The 18122-nt window shown below is 38.4% G+C and overlaps 1 protein-coding gene across 1 annotated transcript in view; it reads left to right on the top strand.

The window, feature by feature from the left end:
• The window catches only part of adra1a.L (adrenoceptor alpha 1A L homeolog), a 62301-nt gene extending 53046 nt beyond the window's left edge, over positions 1-9255 (top strand). The window contains exon 3 of the mRNA XM_018253371.2: positions 7788-9255. Coding sequence (XP_018108860.1) covers positions 7788-8302 — 515 coding nt within the window. The 3' untranslated portion in view covers positions 8303-9255. The remainder of the gene's footprint in view (positions 1-7787) is intronic.
• The last annotated feature ends 8867 nt before the right edge of the window (positions 9256-18122 follow it).

The raw sequence follows: 18122 nt of genomic DNA, 5'->3' as shown, positions 1-18122 counted from the left end.
CGGCTGAACGCATAAAAACGGAACACAGGGGAGCGCAGCTTCAAACACTGTCTGTAAGAGCCCCAAAGCATTTGAAAATGCAGCATGTGGCATCTAAGATATAGTGATAAAATATTTTTATTAAAAGCAAAAAACATGGATGTTGCCAGGGGTGTAACTATAGAGGAAGCAAACCCTGCAGTTGCAGGAGTGTAGGGGGCCCAATAAGACCCTAATTAAAGGACCAGTAACATAAAAAAAAAATTAAAAAAATTTGTTCCTACTTCCAACTTATATATTTTGGGGCCCTAAATTTAATATGTTGTGGGGCCCAGTCACATTAATTATGCAACTGGATGTTGCAAAAACAAATAAATACACACAATCAGCACATGATAACATACCTCGCAACTGTCCTGTTTTTCACAGGCTTAACTCCTGATAACTGGTGTGTTGAGCAAGCAGTGTTTAGATTCCTCTTTATTAAAGTACCCATATGGTATTGGCTAGTCAGATACTGTCATCAGAATAAACGGTATTTACATTTGCCTCAAGCCACTTATTTAATATAATGTAGTCTTGGAAATAGATGCTTTCCTTTATTACTGCTAATTGTTTCCTTTTTGGCAAGGTACCAAAGTCCTGTCTTGTAGATATACTCTCAGCATCAGAGCCGCTGTCCCTCAAGCCAAAGCAGCATCAATTACCCTTTCCCTTGAATGGCTCATTATCATATAATGTGGATGCACTGGCCCTCAGACAATAACAGGACTTGTAACAGGAGAAGCAACTTTCCAATTTATATTCATGTATAAAATATAATGGATTCAAGATTATTAATGAACGTACTTGTAATGGAAAGCAGTATTTCTGCACTGCTGGTTGTCTCTTCAAGCCGTGTAGCTGAGATCAGCTTTCATCTAGTCGGTACTTTGTTTGCTAAAATGTTCTGCACACTTCACAGGCCTGTCAGTCCGTTGCCATTGACAGTGCAGAGAATAGAACGGGACAGACAAAAGATGCTTTCAGTTGCGATTACATTTACATATAACTGTAAAACCATTAATAATTTGTAACAAATATATATTGGAAAGTCATTTTCAACATTTAAGCTCATAGTGTCACTTCCAGTGCATTAACTATAGCATACGGAGTCAATAAAGATATTAACGTGTGATTCACTGGCTGCATCTCCTAAAAGCAGGTGTCTAGGGCTCCCTTGCACCTTGCCTGCAGTTGGGGCTGGTTTACTTACAGAAGTGTTAATTGTACCAATGCAGTTGACATTAGCAACCAATCATACTTTTGGTTTCATTCTCATAAAGGAACAGTAAAACTAAAAACAAATTTGTTGGAAAAAAAGAGCACAATTACTATGACGTGTTGAAAACACATTTTGTCTATTCTTTTAATTTTAAAAAAATCGATATCTATAGTTTATTGTCAATGTATAGCATTAATTGGAAATTGCCTTTTTTTCCATAGAATATCATCCCCCCCTCTCCCATTATAAACAGGCCAATTTGTTCAGAGCTCCCCCAAACAAACCTCTCCCTTTTCAAGGCTACAGCATTTGAGCAGCTCATAACACAATAGTGCATGGTGCTGGTGGAAAATAATAAGGGGTGCAAGATGGCACAAGACAGGTTCTCTCATGTTTCAGTGATTGTAGACCATTCAAGATATCATACATAGTTTTTAGCATGAAATGCGTAAGGCTTTGCTTGATTTGTCTATCTACATAATGTTTCAATAAACATTATACATTTAGACTATTTTTGCCCCTAACATGCTTCCTTAAAGGGGTTATCCACCTTTAGATGAACTTTTAGTATGATGTAGAGAGTAATATTTTGAGATAGTTTTCAATTGTTTTGTTTTTTTTTATTGCTTGTGGTCTTTTAGTTATTTAGTGGTTCATTCAGCAGCTCTCCAGTTTGCAATCTGTTTGCTAGGGTCCAAATTATCCTAGCAAGCATACATGGATTTGAATAAGAGACTGGATTATGAATAGGAGAGGCCTGAGTAGAAAGATGAGTTAATAAAAAAATAAATAACTTTGTAACTTTATCACCATTTGAAAGCTGGAAAAGTCAAGAAATATAAAAAATTGAAGACCAATTGAAAGGGTTCTTAGAATTTGGCCATTCTATACTATACTAAAAATAAACTTAAAGGTAAACCACCCAGGAACACTTTTGTGTAGGGATCCTATTTACCTGCCTGTAGTTTAGGCTGTGAAATTTGTCCATCTCTACATGTCACCAACCTATACATTTGAAAAGGTATTGGCAGCTGTAAATAATAAGAAATATTTTGTACACTATATCCCCTTATTGTATCATATGACTTTTTTATCCATCTTCTTTATGTTAATCCAGTTCCCTTCTACAAGTCTTCCCCCACCGCCCAAAAAAAACCAGCAGTTGGAAAGCTTTCCCTTTCTGTTCTATAACACGCTTCATTTATTGTGCCCTATTTATAGCCAAGTCTTTCAGTTTTACTACTGTATGTGGAACTATTTATGGCTCAACTCAAGCTAAATGTTAAAAGTTCACCTGGTAGAACTATACATGACCCACTATGACACTATACAGACATAGACTCCTCTATATGTACCCACCGCAAATAAATCTGTATGTTTATGGATGTTGCCTGATATTTCATATTAGGAAACTCGTAGAATTATCAGCTCCAGTACATTCCCAGGGGAGAAACACAATTGGAAGAAACGGAAGGAAAACAAATGTAAGCAGATACACAGCACGAAGTGTAAAATATTAATAGCGGAGGAATATTAACCAGCGGACATTCAGTAAATTTATATGTGAGAATGTTCAGGCCATAAAAATTTGACAGCTGAATTGCCTGAACCTTCCTCTTCATCAGTGGGATGGATTCACCAGCAGTCAGTGGGGCTCATTATTATTATTTATTGTGCAAAGCAAAATGGTTTACACAGGGATCATACAGTATTTGTCCTGCACCTATATAAATATTAATTTATAAAACTGGAAAAGATTTAATGTACAATATCATTTTGATTTTCTATTCACGCTGAAACCGTCATTGAAGAGTTTCTTAAAGGAATAGTTCAGTGTGAAAATAAAAACTGGGTAAATAGATAGGCTGTGCAAAATAAAAAATGTTTCTAATATAGTTAGTTAGCCAAAAATTTAATATATAAAGGCTGGAGTGAACAGATGTCTAGTAAAACAGCCAGAATCCAACTTCCTGCTTTTCAGCTCTATAACTCTGAGTTAGTCAGCGACTTGAAGGGGGGCCACATGGTACATTTCTGTTCAGTGAGTTTGTAATTGATCCTCAGCATTCAGCTCAGATTCAAAAGCAACAGATATGACCCATGTGGCCCCTCCTCAAGTCTCTGATTGGTTACTGCCTGGTAACCAGGGTAACCAGTCAGTGTAAACCAAGAGAGCTGAAAAGCAGGAAGTAGTGTTCTGACTGACAAGTTATACATCAAATCACTCCAGCCTTTATACATTACATTTTTGGCTAACTAACTATATTAGAAACATTTTTTATTTTGCACAGCCTATTTATTTACCCAGTTTTTATTTTAACACTGAACAATTCCTTTAAGTAGACATAATTGCAGGTTGCTAATATTTGTAGGCATAGTCTTCCTTCGACTTGTGCTACAACTTTGGTGGCGGAAAAAATATGCACTAACCAGATTTCATAAATTACCTTCAACACTATATTCAGACACAATAAACATTCACAGTACCCACGCTCACGAAACACCCATCTCATTTGCGCATATATCTTTGCAATGCACAGAAAAAGATATACATGCGCAAAGCAACTATATGCGTATAAATATGCACTTCTCAAACTCTATAAATATAAACCCTCAGTGTGTCAATACCTTCCATTTGCTTATATGAGTACTTGTCAGGCATCAACAAGGGAGAAGGGCAGAACATTCTTTCTGCTTCTCTTGTAAGTGCTATTAAAGTCACTATATTCTGAATATCTATGTGTGTGTCTCCAAATCTAAAGTGATCCCTCTGCCCAGAATCCTTATCTCTGCCTACCTTCCTATTGGGAATAATCATTCTATCTGCCCATGTGGACTTGAAATCAGGCAGAACCCAAGGAGGATCGGTTGGATCTCTAGTGTCCAGAATTCCCTGACCTGATATTTGCAGTGGGTTGTTTAAAATATGAACTTGCTAGAGTACCAGTACTGGTTCTGTCGGCAGTGGGATTTGTAGACTTGCACGGGGGATAACAATTCTGTTTCCTAGACCAGGGCTGTCCAGCTTGAAGCCCCACAGTCTCAACGAGATTTTTATGGACCCCAGTAGGCCTCTACATGCATTTTTAAGCAGTGACATAATTTTATTTTAGATACATTAGAGATCTGACCCCATCTTGGAACAGTTAGAGGGCACAGTATTAGGAGAAAGAAAGATTTTGATCAACTGTAAAGGCAGATTTTCACCCTGGAGCCTTATCAGAATATAAGGGTATCAGAATTAAAGCTGTTTATAATAAAGGACCAGTAGCATCATAAGGTTAAAATGTGTTTTTTATAAGTTAGTGTTACTGGTCCTTTAACTTTATATAGATGAAGAGGAGTAAGGACAGAAGGCCTTCAGCAGGAAACTGGATTTTACAATTGATCCTACTAGATTTAAAGCTGAGTAAACTTTTGTCAATGCCCCCAATTTTGAGAATAAAAAAAACAACAGTAGACTGCAATCTGTTTGGGGAAGAGTCACGTTTATTATGGATCATTGTTATGCGAAAAACTGCAATCAAGTGTTCTTCTATTCCAATAATATTGATTCTGTGGTCCACAGTGAGTTGAATGTCAGGCTTGTTTTGTGGACTCATTTGCAGTTTTGATTTTGGGCTGATAGATTTGTTGTTCAAAACTCAATCCTTTCCTCTTTTATTTTTTTCCTATCAAAGAAACTGGGGGTATAAGGTGTAGCTAAAACGTTAGAAAGTAGCTAGAAAGTTGGAGAAAACCTTGTGCAAAGTGATTTATTCTTATGCAGAAAACAACTCCCATAAGAATCTCTGGCTTTGCATCACAATGAGTCCAGTTTTACATTTCAGCCCAAGTGTTTAACCTCTTATTAACATATCTGAGAAGGTAAACACCCAGTCTGAGCCAAAAGGATTATATATTCTCTGGGGAGCACTTAGAAGATAACACACTGGCCTCATTTATTAAGTAGTGAGACAACTGGCGGATATAAATATAAATTTGCTGCAAATTTGCTGTGAATTTATTTGGAAAACTGTGGCAACAATCCGCGAGCGAAAAATCTGGAGCGTCAAAATTGGCATGTGCATAAAAATTGTCATACGTCATAATTACTCGGAGTATAAAAACTGACGCTCGCTGCAAAACTGACGCTCGTCAAAGTTATTTTGCCCCCGATTGGATTGCAAATTTTTAGTGTCATAATTACTCGGAGTATAAAAACTGACGCTCCCTGCAAAACTGACATTTTTATATTTATATATAAATATAAATTTGCTGTGAATTTATTTGGAAAACTGTGGCAACAATCCGCAAGCGAAAATTCGGGAGCGTCAAAACTGGCACGTGCATAAAAATTGTCATACGTCATAATTACTCGGAGTATAAAAACTGACGCTCGCTGCAAATCTGACGCTCGTCAAAGTTATTTTGCCCCCGATTGGATTGCAAATTTTTAGTCGTTTTCGCAAATTTCACGCTAAATTCGACCATTTTTTGACGAATAGAAACTGCACAGATTCGCCCATCACTAATTAAAGAGATGATTTGATTTATATTGTGTAAACTAAGACGTCCTAATACTAGGGTTTATCTTACTATTACAATTAGATCATTGTTATGCAAAAACTGCAATCATGTGTTGTATCTATTTCAATAAGATTGATTCTATGGTCCACGGTGAGTCGAATATCAGGCTTGTTTTGTGGACTCATTTGCAGTTTTGATTTTGGGCTGATGGATTTGCTGTTCAAAAGTCACTCCTTTCCTCTTTTATAAGAAAGGTGTAGCTAAATTCTCAGAGAAGATGGAGAAAGTTGAAGAAAACCTTATGCAAAGTGAATTATTCTTATGCAGAAAACAACTTCCATATGAATCTCTGGCTTTGCATCACATTTAGACATCTCACCCCAAGTGTTTAACCTCTTATTAACGAATCTGAGAAGGTAAACACTCAGTCTGAGTCAAGAGGATTATATATTATCTGGGAAGCACTTGGTTGAAGCCATTAGGAGATAATCAAAACACACTGGCCTCATAAATTAAGTAGTGAGACAACTGCAGGATCTTTTCTCCAAAGACAACAGCAAATATAAACTGCATCTGTCTCATCAGCGGAACAAGAATGTGAATCCCCGGCAAAACTTTGACAACTCTATTCAATATTAATTCTAGGGGTGTGGGATAATAATACACAGACCTTAAGGCTGGAACTACACAATACGTCTTCATCAGATCCGACGCGATGAGAGGAAACGGATGCGACGAGACGGATGCGATGAAAATAAGGTAAGTAATAGAAATGTCGGACCTTGTCGCTGTGTGCATCCGACACAAAATGACGAATGCGAACGCTGCATGATACGTCTTCATCCGACAGTCGTGTTGTGCCGTAAGGTCCGACATTTCTATTACTTACCTTATTTTTATTCACATCTGTTTCCTCTCATCACGTTGGATCTGATGAAGGCACATCGTTTAGTTCCAGCCTAACAGATTCTGATTTTGAAATTTTTTTGTCTTTTCAAGAAAATGCTGTAGATGATTTAATTTGTATTTTGTATATTAAGATGTCCCACAAGTAATGGCAATATTAGGGTTTATCTTACTATTCTAATTAGTCTTTTTTTTTATTATTTGCAATTTATGAAATATATAGTTTTTTGTTCCGCAGTTCCCCAGTCTGGACTTTTAGCAAATAACTGGTTGTTACCTTAACAACCAGGCAGAGGTTTTAAATGGCAGACTTGGAAATAAATAGAAACAGGCCCCAAATAGATAGAAATATAAGAAACAAAAAGCAGCAATAAAAATAAAATTGTAGCCTCAATTACCTATTTTTGTTGCAGGGATCCCTATTCGAAAGCAGGAAAAAGGCGAAACATTCAAAAACTATAAAGAATAAAAACTGAAGGCCAATTGAAAAGTTGCTAATAAAAAACAGTCTACACAAGAAGGTAGACTTCTGTTTTAAGCTACTGTATGACTGGCCACACAGGACAGCAGGCAACGTGACTGTTACAAATTCAAGTTATTAGCAATGTAAAACTGCTAATATCATGAAGAGTCAATTAGTAATATCACACTAAGCTGTCAGATCACAATATTATACATAACAAGGAATCCCCAGCCATTTGATGTCTTAACTATAAATTTTAAGCTAAATTATTCAGCAGCCACAATCTAATGCAGGGATCCCCAACCTTTTGAACCCGTGAGCAACATTCATAAGTAAAAGGAGTTGGGGAGCAACACAAGCATGAAAATTGTTCTTGGGGTGCCAAATAAGTGCTGTGATTGGCCATTTGGCAGCCCCTATGTGGATTGTCAGCCTACATTGAGGCTCTGTTTGCAGTACACTGGTTTTTATACAACCAAAACTTGCCTCCAAGCCTGGAATTCAAAAATAAGCTCCTGCTTTGAGGCCAATGGGAGCAACATCAAAGGGATTGGAGAGCAACATATTGCTCACGAGCTACTGGTTGGGGATCACTAATGTATGAACTATTGTGTTTAGTAATGATGCCTTGCTTTTCCCTTTTTTTTTTTTTTTTTTTTTGTACAGGATCCATTTATCCACCGGCCAACTCCTCGGATACTCTTTTCAAGATAACATTTTGGTTGGGTTATTTTAACAGCTGCATCAACCCAGTGATCTACCCTTGTTCCAGCCCAGAGTTCCGGAAGGCCTTCCAAAACATACTCCGCGCTCGCTGCTCTCACAGGCGGCAGGCTACAAGCAAATACTACTCTGGTTTCCTCCTGAACAGCCCAGGACACAGGAGTTCAGAGGAAACCAAAAATGTCGTGAGAATTCCAGTGGGCTCAGGGGAGATGTTTTACAGGATCTCTAAGTCTGATGAAGTTTGTGAATGGAAATATTTTACCCCCTTGCCCAGCCCGGCAACGTCTTATGGTGCTCCAAGAGATTTTGCAAACTGTGCCTCGGCCAGAGTGAGCAGTAAGTCTTTTCTGAGAACCTGCTGTTGCGTTGGCACTCAACAGACTCGCTCCTGCCGTGACGTGCCCACCATCAAGATACACACCATTTCTGTGAGCGAGAACGGTGAAGCTGTTTGAGCATGGGAAAGGTATTAAGGGATTATTATTCTCGGGCATTTCAAATACTTGTATTTGTGGAGTACATGTGTCATGGGATGTACACAGGAGACAGATCAGTTCCAGCTGGAGCTGGTTACATTCCATTTTGTCTTTTTCAAAACAACACGTCTATGTGTGACCAGCACTGGCCATTTTAATTATGCTGCTATCATTCCACCTCACACCTGGCTGCACCATAACTTCCCTCCAAGGAATGGACGGTGCTACGTGCATGGGAAATGTGGTGTGTCTTTAAGTAAGGCATCCGATTGCCAACCAACAACAGTTCATTCGGTGATTATAGTGTGTCCACTTTTGTATTCTCATAGTGCCACTTCATCAGTGGGTGTCAGCAATGTTCAGTACAGACGGGGAACACCCGCGGGGTGACTTGCATGCCGGCAAAAACCTCCAAAGTGCACTCGCCAACCTTTAAAAGTCCACTGTGTAACACAGGTCTACATTAAAACAGAGAGGATTTGGCTAATTTTGGTTGAAGTCTTTTATTTGCATTTTCACTTCACAACCACCTCCCTATTGGATTTGTTATTGCTCCAATGGGACGAATATGCATACAGTAGAACCCTCATTTTACATCCCCTGATTTTAAGTTTTCCCTCATTTTACATTGTTGTTTTGTGGCCCCACCTATATATTATCCATAATGCATTTCCCTTATTTTACATTTTCCTGGATTTTACTGGTCTCCTGAAAAACTTAAAATGGGGGTTCTACTGTATGTGCTTTAAAATATGCAAAAAAGTCAATAGTGCATAAGGAATAATTTAAAAGAGCAGTTCCCCTTCATTCAGTATGATGTAGACAGCAAGGTACTAATGCTATTTGCAGTTGCTCTTCATTTTGGGGCAGATGTATGAAGGGTCGAATATCGAGGGTTAATTAACCCTCGATATTCGACTAGGAACTAAAATCGTTCGACTTCGAATATCAAAGTCGAACGATTTAGCGCAAATCCTGCGATCGAACGATTATTCCTTCGATCGAACGATTAAATCCTTCGAAGGATTTTAATCCAACGATCGAAGGAATATCCTTCGATCTAAAAATCTCAGGCAAGCCTATGGGGACCTTCCCCATAGGCTAACATTGACTTCGGTAGCTTTTAGCTGCCGAAGTAGGGGGTCGAAGTTTTTCTTAAAGAGACAGTACTTCGACTATCGAATGGTCGAATAGTCGAACGATTTTTATTTCGAATCGTTCGATTCGAAGTCGAAGTAGTAGTCGAAGGTCGAAGTAGCCCATTCGATGGTCGAAGTAGCCCAAAAAACACTTCGAAATTCGAAGTTTTTTTAATTCGAATCCTTCACTCGAGCTTCATGAATTGGCCCCTTAGTATTTTGTGTGTGTGTTTTTTTCTATTTATTAGTTTTAACAATAAACAAGCTTGTTATTTTACCAATACATTTATTGCAGTTTACAGATTATTAAGATATTTAGTAACACAGTGAGATTAAACAAGTTAATTTTAAAGATATATAAGATGTAGCACACACATCTATCTAAACCAAAATTTCTCTGCTCGACACCAAATCACAAGGATAAAATCTTGAAGATAACTAAACCAGCAAAGTGAATGGGTTGACATTTTGGCATGTATAGCAGAACAGTAGCCCTCAGCATCCATACACTTTAGAATCTTTCTCTTCTTAAAGGAGAATTCAACCCTTTAGCAAAAACAACCCGTACCCCCCACCCCACGTAGACCCCGTTCCCCACCAGAGGGTTGAATTCTCCTTTAAGTGGACCATATATATCTAAAATGTGTTGTGTTGTGTGTGTTTTTTTTTTTTAAATGATTTCCATTTGTTGTTGCGCAGCTTTTTAATGTTGTGGAGTTTTAGGGGCAGATTTATCAAGGGTTGAAGTGAAAATTTGAATTTTGAAATTCAAATTTTCAAGGTTTTTTTTTTGTGGAATTCAACTAGGGAAAAGTTAAAATTCGATTAGAGGTTTTAGAAAAATTCTAATTCGATTTTTGAAATGTATGGCCCTTTAAGAATTCAAATTCAACTATTCGCCACCTTCAACCTGCCACATTGCTATTTTAGCCTATAGGTGACATCCTGGGATAAATTTGGAGTTATTTGCAGCCTTCCTGAAAATCAAGATTTTTTCGGAGATTCGATTGGAATTCGATTCAGGTTTGCAGGTCAATCCCATTCATCCGAGTTTCAAAAATTCAAATTTTATAAAATATTTTTTTTTTATATGAATTCCGAGTTCATGGGAGTTAATGGGAGTTAATGGGAGTTTTTATAAACTCCCATGAACTCTAAATTCGACCCTTGATAAATCTGCCCCTAAATGTTGTGTGGTTTCTAGTTATTATTATTTAAGCCACCAGCATGAAGTCAGAATGGCAGATGGATAGTAGAGGGCCTGAACCAGGGGCGTAACTACAGAGGAAGCAGACCCTGCAGTTGCAGGGGGATGAGGAGTGTAGAGGACCCCACTTAATGAGCAATTTCAAAATATTTTGGTAGATTAGGTCAACCGAGCATTATTTTGAAGCCCTAAATTGATTTTGTTATGGGGCCCAGTAACATCTAGTTATGCCACTGGCCTGAACAGGAATAAAAGTAATACAGAAAATTCATCCCAAGAACAAGCAATTTTAAGATGAAAACTAGAAACATGCAGAACAGGAAGGCTAATAATCCAAAAAACAATAAAGGGAAATTAAAAAATGAAGAGCAACTGCAATGAACAGGTCTGTCCATAACATGCTAAAAGTATATTGAACTTGCCCTTTATATTCAATGACAACATCAACGGGGGAATGTAATAAAAATCGCTAACGGAAAAAATATTCGCAATGCGAAAAGTTATGCCTTTGTGCGAATTTAATATAGCTTTTGCGAGCCCGGAAACTGTTTAGCGACCACTTCCGACAGTGAAAGACCGTTTGCGAATTTTATAGTTTGCGCCAATGCGCTGTCAATGTAATAAAACTTCTTACTGAAAAAGTCGTTATGTTTGCTCCAAAAGATTACGACACCTTCAAGCACTTCTTATGAGTGCGCAATTAAAATTCGCAATGCGCAATTAAAATTCGCAATGCAATAACAGTTTAAGGAACAATATTACATTGCGAGATGTGGATTTTTAGTCTTATTGGTGCGAATTGTTTTGCTCTTTGCGAATTTTATTACATTCCCCTGTTAATGTCCAATTTATTGATAAGATATATTTTTGGTCAACTGTTTTTCTCAGTGTTCAATTTTAAACGTGTGGTTTAACCATAAGACCCTGTAAAATGTGTCACTGTTATTTTTTTTTTTAGCATTTATTAAAGGGTCACTCGGCCCTCATTTTTATTTTTAATTTGCCCTTTTCTCTAATGGAATTACGGAAAGATGGATGCATAAATATATTTGCTTTATCTCCCCATTAGCTTCAGTTAAGGTGTTATTGATTTTAATGGGGTTATGTAATAAAAGACACGGGGAGGCCCATTTATCAACATTCTCACTTAAGTGGTTTTAGAGTTTTGTAAAACTACAATTAAACTCTATTTCTCTAAAATCATGAATGCAATGTAATTTATTTAAAACACAAATTGAAAAAATGCCAAACGGGCGACAAAACGAATACCTTGAAAACCCCTAAAATTCAAGTTTTTCGGGCAATTACAAAGACCTCTAAAACTCTGAATGGCTAAAAAGAAAAGGTCCAATAGGATCAGCGCAGCTTTATATGACCTCAACTGTTTTTACTTGCCAAAATTTTGTATAGAGTTTTTTGTGGTTTTTACACTATATACATTTTAGAGAAAAAGATTTGATTTGTGTAAAAAAAGAAAAAAAAAAAATTCGAATGTTAGTAAATAGGCCTCTAAGTTCAGTAACTGTGAGAGAAAAATTACGCAGCTTATAAGAATTAACTCTTCCAACAGTAACCCTCAAGAACCAACTGGTAGGTTTGTCAACTGGCTGAGATTTAACCAGCCTGGCAGGTAAAAATGGTGCCTGATGCCAACGTTATTAAAAGAGGAGGAAAAAAAAAAATAAAGATCTTATAGGTTGCTATGGGTTTCTGCACCTGGGCAAAGGTGCAGAAGTTGCCATTGTTGGAAGCTGCTCAACTCCCATAGTCCTACTATTGTTCTGTTACATAGGAGCCAGAGGGAGGAGAAGCCAAGAGGGTGTGGTCAGTGAATAAGAAACAAAGATGGATGCTTGTATAGCCACTGCAGCATCAAAAATAACTCCTATGTTTTCTCAGTGTTGGTACAAAGAAATGCCACAAACTATGACAGCCTTGTCATTCAGCACATATTTACAGAAAAAGACAAGTAAATGGTAGGCCTTTTAAATGTGAAAAAAATACCATTTTAACTGTATCTGGCAGTACAGTATATAGCAGTATATTGAAAGTTGCAAATAGGGCTGCCACCATTGATGACGATGGTGATGATGATGCAGAAGATGTGGAGCGGTGATGTTACATAAAGGTGGGTGGTGACCTCAGGCGTGGCCATTAGGAAGATCAGTGGCATGGATTTGGTGGTTTTTACAGGGGTTTTAGAACTCTGAGATCTGGACAGACAATTAGGGATGCACCGAATCCACTATTTTGGATTTGGCCGAACCCCTGAATTCTTCTTGAAAGATTCGGCCGAACACCGAACTGAATCCGAATCCTAAATAGCATATGCAAATTAGGGATGGGAAAGCGAAAACATTTTTACTTCCTTGTTTTGTGCCAAAAAGTCACGCGATTTCCATTCCCACTCCTAATTTGCATATGCAAATTCGGATTCGCTTCGGCTGGGGAGAAGTAATTGGCTGAATCCGAATCCTGCCGAAAGAGGCCGAATCCCGAACCGAATCCCGGATTCGGTGCATCCCTACAGACAATACAGGCCATCCCGTTCAAAATCAGACAGGTGGCAACTATAGGTGCCAACTGGAAAAGCCGATTTGTATCAGTTTGTGTGACTGCTTTTATTTTATGAGCTACAAAACTACATGGGCAGAATAACTTGGCTTATTGAAGTCATTTTATTTTATATAAACTGCACCACAAACAAAAAAAACCAAAATGCTATATTGCACATTAGATAAGTGTCCACTGCCCGCAGTGCAAAACGTCAGCAACGTGCAGCAAAATTGCACTCCATAGCTTCATTTTTGTTACTGGAAATAAAACATAAGGCAGAATGAGCTTGAACACAAATGGTTGTTTGCTTTGATTTAAAAGAACATTGACAATTATGGGGTAAGCTTGTATGTACGGCGTGTATAGTGATTGCTCAGGAGCTAATCTGCAGGCCGCTACCTTGGGTGCAGAATTTATAGGCAATTTCTCTTATCTCTATCATTAGCTAATACGACTCTCACGCTGCTGCCTGCCTCTGTGCTTTATTGTGGGTTTCACTATGCAGTATAATGATTCCTATTGCCTCTGTAATATTTAACATTGAAAGGGCTGTTATTGTCTGTCTTTGGACTTTCTGGCTTAAGTCAGCTTAAATCAGTTCTTTTTCTTTCACCTTCACAAAGGCAGCAATTTCTGCTGATAGAAAGAGGCTTTTCATCCAAAGCGTTTGCTCATGTAAAGAAGCGTTTGACCAAAGGCCGATAAACTTAAACCTTAGAAAACTGTGATGAATCGGTCTTCCTGAAGAGAAAATATGATTGTTTAGTGATGGAGATAAGCAAAACAGATATTCATGACGTGATCACCTATTTGTTATTTGAGGTTATATTTTGTATTACCATTATTTTTGTGAAACTGATAAAACAGATTCCGTACCATTATATGTGATGTTTCTAGTTATATAACTGAATAAGGATAATGGGGCTTGGGGCATTTTGACTGCAACTGTCCTCTCCACAGAGGTCAAAAGCACCCTGCCTGCCTGTCACCACTGTTAATATTACTGAGTGCAAAGTTCCATATTGGATTCCCATGGAGCAACAAAAGCCAGTTCTCTGTGCCATTAGACTCAAGTGAGGGTCACTTGCCATCAGTCCATGTGAGTCAGACAGGGGGCTTTACATTAATTCGATTATATTTGTAATCGTCTATTTTGAATTTTGCTTATGGTTGCCACTTGACTGGTATTTGACCATCCCAGCAGTAAATCATGAGCTGTATTACAAATATAAAGGCAGTGTAGCTGCTGCAACACCCTATAAATTCCTCCCCTCCCTTGCCCCTACCACTGCCATTCTTTTTTTTAATACCATATCTGCCTCACATATTTCCTCACCAAGTCCACCCATTTCCCTGCCCAGTCTATCCATCTCCCCACCCAATTTCTGGCCCCATCCACCCTTTCCACCACACACTCATTTCCTCACCCTTTTACATCATAACCCCGCCCTCAGTTGACCCCGCCACAACCCGTCTCCAAACCCAAAGGCATTAGGGGGAAGAAAAGGTGGCGACCATACCTCTGCTGTGCTTCAGTGAAGGGCAACAATGGTCAAAAACGTCCCATGTATTATTACCCAAAGCCATAGGACCACAAGGGCTCAGAAAATCTAAAGCACACAGTTGACCAAACAACCTGAATTTGCAGGTTGTTTATTCCCCTGGATATCACACATACAATTACACAAATTGGGGATACTGTATTTAACTTTGCTCCTTCGCAGCTTCATTCCAACTCCAAGGCTGCCATTACCATTCTGAAAAAAACAGTTGATAATATTTATATCTATATAGATATATATCTAATCCCCAAGAGGAACCTCCAGATATGACAACTAAACCCATGTCGTGAGGATGGTAATGATCCATATTCCTTATCACCCCAATGACATCTCTGCGCCATTGATGCCTGAGCCCTTACTACATGTAATGAGTGACCAGCCTGATAAAATCTGTTCCAATTTGACCTGTCATTTTGGGCCCAGTTTATGCTGATGGAGAAATTGACTGCAGCCTTAATATTCAGTAGTTAGACTGAGCAATTGGATGTAGTGCCATTTGTAAAGTCTTAAATTCAGCAAGATTTGAAAAGTAAAAAATAAGCAGGCAGGGGTATTTGTTATTTGTTATGCTTTATGCTGTGCAGCGCTCTACAGAGATTATAAACACTCACATCAGTCCCTGCCCCAGTAAAGCTCACATGCTAAGACCCCTGTCTCATTCATACATAATATATATATTCAGTTCTATTAGCGGCCAGTTAAACCGTCTGTATTTTGTTGGGGTGTGTGAGGATAGGCGAGTACATGGAGGCATCACATGCAACACTGGGAGAACATATAAACTTTCTGCCCAGATCAGGACCTAACTCAGGACCACACAGAAATAGGACAGTAATATAGTCATTGTAACATACATGAACTGCATTCAGATATGACCCAGTTATGTTTTATGAACAAGACATAGAACAGAAATGATATATTGACCAAAGTCCAACAGGAAAGGCCAAATAATTCTGCCCCCACTATTAGTCCCAAGACAAAGGCAGATAAATTATATATGGCTGAGTGGAATAAATATTTATTAGGGAGATTGTAACATTGTTTTAAAAGCTGTAGCTCTGTAATGAGCTACAAGTGAGTAAGGATGACCCCTAAATGTCTAAAAATCTCTGATCACGTGGGTGAATCTGCCCCGTTTTGCTTCCTTGAAATTGATCGAAACAGCAAAAATTCACAAAAGGCATTGCAATCAATGGGTGTTTTTTTTCACAACTTTCTCCAAACCGTGCAACAGTTTTTTTTTGTAAACTATACATTAATGTCTATGGGGGGGGCGGTTGTCACAGCGAATCCTAGCAAACAATTCACCCATCACTGCTATACAGGAGTCAATCGACTATGATTTCTAGCATTTGCCGAACATGTATTTCTGCTTATATTGTTCTTGTTTATGTCTAAAAAAGAGCCACGTACCTTCTGCTGTGCCTTCTAAATAAATGAAATGCACAATTAATTCAAGGCGGGTACAGCCTAAAGCTGAACAGATTTACCAACAATTTACATGGAGACATTGTCGTCAGATCAATATTTGTTCAAATGACTGCGTTTTCCTTTTAGGGGCCATTGTTTTCATTATTTGAATGATGATTATTCAGTGATGAGATTGTGTTTTTTACAGCCCAAAGCCCCATGGCAGAAAGTGTGTGTTCAAAAATCTCTGCATGCACCTGCTGGCCAGGGGAAGTCAGCATTGCTGGATAGGACTGTGGGCTGAGCTGTCAAAATAGGGACTGTCCTGCGAAAAACAGGACAGTTGGGAGATATGAAGGACCCCCTAGTGTTTAAAGGACCCTGTTGAGATGTGAGTTCTCCTGCATTTATTAAAGATCAGGAGCTGGCAGTTGTTGGAAGGTAAATTAATTTGCAGAGCAAAAAAAATCAGAACAAAAACAGAAAGAAATTTATTTTTGCTAACTTTGCACAGAAAGCTAACTTTCCCAGCAGCCCATGCTCTTAAAGCCACATTTAGTTACAACAGAGCTGAAACTATTAACAAAAAATACATTTGAATAAATATTCATTTGTGGTTTCTATCTCCCTGTAAAAGGAGCTTAAAATCTTAATACTCACAATAAAAAAAAAACAGGCAAAACAATATCATCAACGTATAAGAAAAACACATTTTGTTAAAATGAGATCTGCTGCAGATTTTACCAATTGTTAATTTAGCTCAGTGCATGTATCTTGCGCATACCCAGGGCTAAGGTTTTGCTCACATTATATCGAATGGGATCAGATACACTTGGTAAGTAACATTTTTGGTTGATTTTTGTAACGCTGGGTAAAATGTGGAGAGCATAGTTTATTATTTTGTCTGCAGAGGACAGAAAAAGTAGTTTGCTGGCCAGCAATAGAGAAAAGGAAAACCATTTCTATACTATATATTATACTCTACTTTCTGATTTTCACTACACTGCAAATGTGCAGTACTTCACATGTGCGCAGTCTGACAGTCAAAAGGATCATATGGAAGTGGCCAAAATATCCTGGTCCAGAGCACCGCCCTGGAAAAGAGATCAGGGGACGTACCATAAATAGGCACCCCTTCCCCACAATAGCTTATACTTTCCTGGTCCTTTAAGGTAAGGTCTGTTTTTTATCAAAACAAAAAGCAAAAAACAAGCTGGAAATTGCTTGGTCAACAGAACAACCTGAATAACTGTCTCCTACGGCACTAAGTGGTTTTGGCTGCAACCCATCTGAACATGGTTATGCCTACGGCATCTTACGACTTATATACTGTGTCTGGCAGGATAGTCTCACTGAGCAAAACGTTCCATGTATTCACAGCATTTAAAATAAAAGTGGAAAAATGTTAAAACTCTTCCTAATGGATGACCTTGTCTCTTCTGCGCAGCCCTGCAACTGAAAAATCCTCCTGAGAATCCTCTGACCGAACCTTGAATGTTTAATATACAATAATTGTATTTCCTTGTAAGGGCTTCTTTTCCAATGTCAACAAATACCATTTGGCTTTCCCTTCCTTTAATGCAGGGATCCCCAACCTTTGGGACCCGTGAGCAACATTCAGAAGTAAAAGGAGTTGTGGAGCAACACAAGCATGAAAAATGTTCTTGGGGTGCCAAAAAAAGTGCTGTGATTGGCCATTTGGTAGCCCCTATGTGGATTGTCAACCTATACTGAGACTCTGTTTGGCAGTACAGCTGGTTTTTATACAACCAAAACTTGCCTCCAAGCCTGGAATTCAAAAATAAGCTCCTGCTCTGAGGTCACTGGGAGCAACATCCAAGGGGTTGGAGAGCAACATGTTACTCACGAGCTACTGGTTGGGGATCACTGCTTTAATGTATAAACTGCAGATCGATGGCTATAGC

Source organism: Xenopus laevis, chromosome 3L (genome assembly GCF_017654675.1).
Source record: "Xenopus laevis strain J_2021 chromosome 3L, Xenopus_laevis_v10.1, whole genome shotgun sequence".
Classification (NCBI taxonomy): domain Eukaryota; kingdom Metazoa; phylum Chordata; class Amphibia; order Anura; family Pipidae; genus Xenopus; species Xenopus laevis.
This window is presented reverse-complemented; position numbering and strand designations above follow the sequence as displayed.